This window comes from Priapulus caudatus, unplaced genomic scaffold (assembly GCF_000485595.1).
Source record: "Priapulus caudatus unplaced genomic scaffold, Priapulus_caudatus-5.0.1 Scaffold107, whole genome shotgun sequence".
Lineage (NCBI taxonomy): Eukaryota > Metazoa > Priapulida > Priapulimorpha > Priapulimorphida > Priapulidae > Priapulus > Priapulus caudatus.
This window is the reverse complement of record NW_014577168.1, coordinates 216,554-218,624: the sequence shown is the minus strand read 5'-3', so window position 1 is coordinate 218,624 and position 2,071 is coordinate 216,554. Positions and strand designations below refer to the sequence as shown.

The following is a 2,071-nucleotide window of genomic DNA, read 5'->3' as shown; positions in this document are numbered from 1 at the left end:
TCCTCCCCCACCGGGTATCGTAGCCAAATGAGAACCTAGATTGTCTGCTAAAATGTAGCGGCGCTTTGTTGCACATAATTCGCGTAGCGGCTACCCCTAGGGCCACTACATTATTAGCTGTAAAACGCGGCTGTAACACAACCCATGACGATATCACTGCAGTGTGTTTCGCGTTGCTTCCCCCCCCCTTCCCGGGTATCGTAGCCAGTCTAGATTGTTTGCTAAAATGTAGCGGCGCTTTGTTGTGTTATTATTAGCTGTAAAACGCGGCTGTAATACAACAACCCATGACGATATCACTGCAGTGTGTTCCGCGTAGTAAGTATACCAGGTGCTACAACCCATCTATGATTATATTATTATATATTAATAATTAATTATATGAATTAATATCTATTAATTTATATATTATATGAACGAGTCACGTTGCTTACGTATATAGTTATTACTCCGTCTCGCATCACTTTCATCGTGTCCCTAATTCGGTCCTTGACGTACACGAATCCTTCCTCATCGTACCGCACGATGTCGCCACTGTGCAGCCAGCCGTCCGAATCCATGCAGTTGGCGGTGCTTACCGGGTCGTTGACGTAGCCTAGCATAATACTCGGCGAGCGTATCAGAAGCTCTCCCGAGCCACCGGCCGGCACCTCCACACCCGTCTCTACATCAATCACCTGCCGAAAATCGTCAACAAACGAAATATACCTGAACAAGAGTCCCCGGACCAAGCGCTGCAGGGCCGTGGTTCTTTTTACTCGGGTAGCCGGTAGACGGTGCTTCGGCGAGAAATAAGAGCAACGTCGCCATGTTGCAAAGACTGGCTATAGCGATGAGTGGTTAGTTTCGACGTGTATAGTTGAAAGTTAGAGATCTTATCAGGTTCTTCTAACTTTGTTTTTCGTTGGCGAATCAGGCAACAGACCAATTAGTTCGATTTGCCCTCATGTACCGAGAATTAGTTTATAGACCGATATGGCGATATGCCCTCGCAGCGAGAATGTTTACAAACCCGCATGCGAAGAATGTTTACTGAAGCGACGATCGATAAACCTACGTGCGAAGTGTCGAGATGACATAGCACACGCACGAGGTGTGATGAAGAGGTGCACGTGTCCTTGAAGAGTTAGTTACCTTACACTCGACATTCGAGAGTGGCTGGCCGACCGTACCTATCTTTGTGTGGTCACTCGGTTCCGCTACAACTAGCCCACTCTCGCTCATTCCAAATCCTAGACCATGATAAACAACAGTTGCGTTAATATTTTGATTATATAGGTACTCTCTGTAATATTTTCTCTATATTTTCTATTTTCTCTATATCACTCTCTGTAATATTAAATACTCTCTTAATATTTTAATTCTATTCTCTTCTGACGCCACCAAACGCTGAACTACACGCTGGCATTCGAAAAGTGTGGACAAAGAAAAGAAACGGAGAGAGAGAAATGGGGCAAAGGAAATAAAGGTGGGAGAAAGAAAGGGGAGGAAGGGAAAGTGAGGTGGGAGAAAGGGAGAAGAGGGCAGGAAGAGAGAGAGAGTGAGAACGGAAGAGAGAGAGAGAGAGAGAGAGAGAGGAGAGAGAGGCGAAGCGAGGAGAAGCGCGAGAGAGAGAGAGAGAGAGAGAGACCGAGAGTCGCGCGCGGCGGGAGAGAGAGAGAGAGAGAGAGAGAGAGAGAGAGAGAGAGAGCAGCGAGCGGCGGAGAGAGAGAGAGAGCGCGCGCGCGCGAGAGAGAGAAGAGAGAGGCGCAACGCGCAGCGGAAGAGAGAGAGAGAGCGAGAGCGAGAAAAGCGAGACGCGAGAGCGAGAGAGAGAGCGAGAGCGAGCGCGAGTAAGCGAGAGCGAGAGAGAGAGAGAGAGAGAGAGAGAGAGAGAGGAGAGAGAGAGAGAGAGAGAGAGAGAGAGAAGAGAGAGCGAGCGAGCGAGCGAGAGAGAAGAGAGAGAGAGAGCGGAGAGAGAGAGGAGAGAGAGAGAGAGAGAGAGAGGCGAGGCGCGAGCGAAGCGAGAAGAGAGAGAGAGAGAGAGAGAGAGAGAGGAGAGAGAGGAGAGAGAGAGAGAGAAGAGAGAGAG

General features: G+C 48.9%; 1 protein-coding gene across 1 annotated transcript in view; it reads right to left on the bottom strand.

The window, feature by feature from the left end:
* Window positions 1-2,071, bottom strand: part of LOC106805266 (4-coumarate--CoA ligase 4-like) — a gene marked incomplete in the record, with an annotated part of 4,002 nt that overhangs the window by 1,797 nt on the left and 134 nt on the right. Inside the window, 2 exon segments of the mRNA XM_014806794.1 lie at window positions 435-677; window positions 1,135-1,232. Of these exon segments, the coding sequence (XP_014662280.1) occupies window positions 435-677; window positions 1,135-1,224 (333 nt within the window).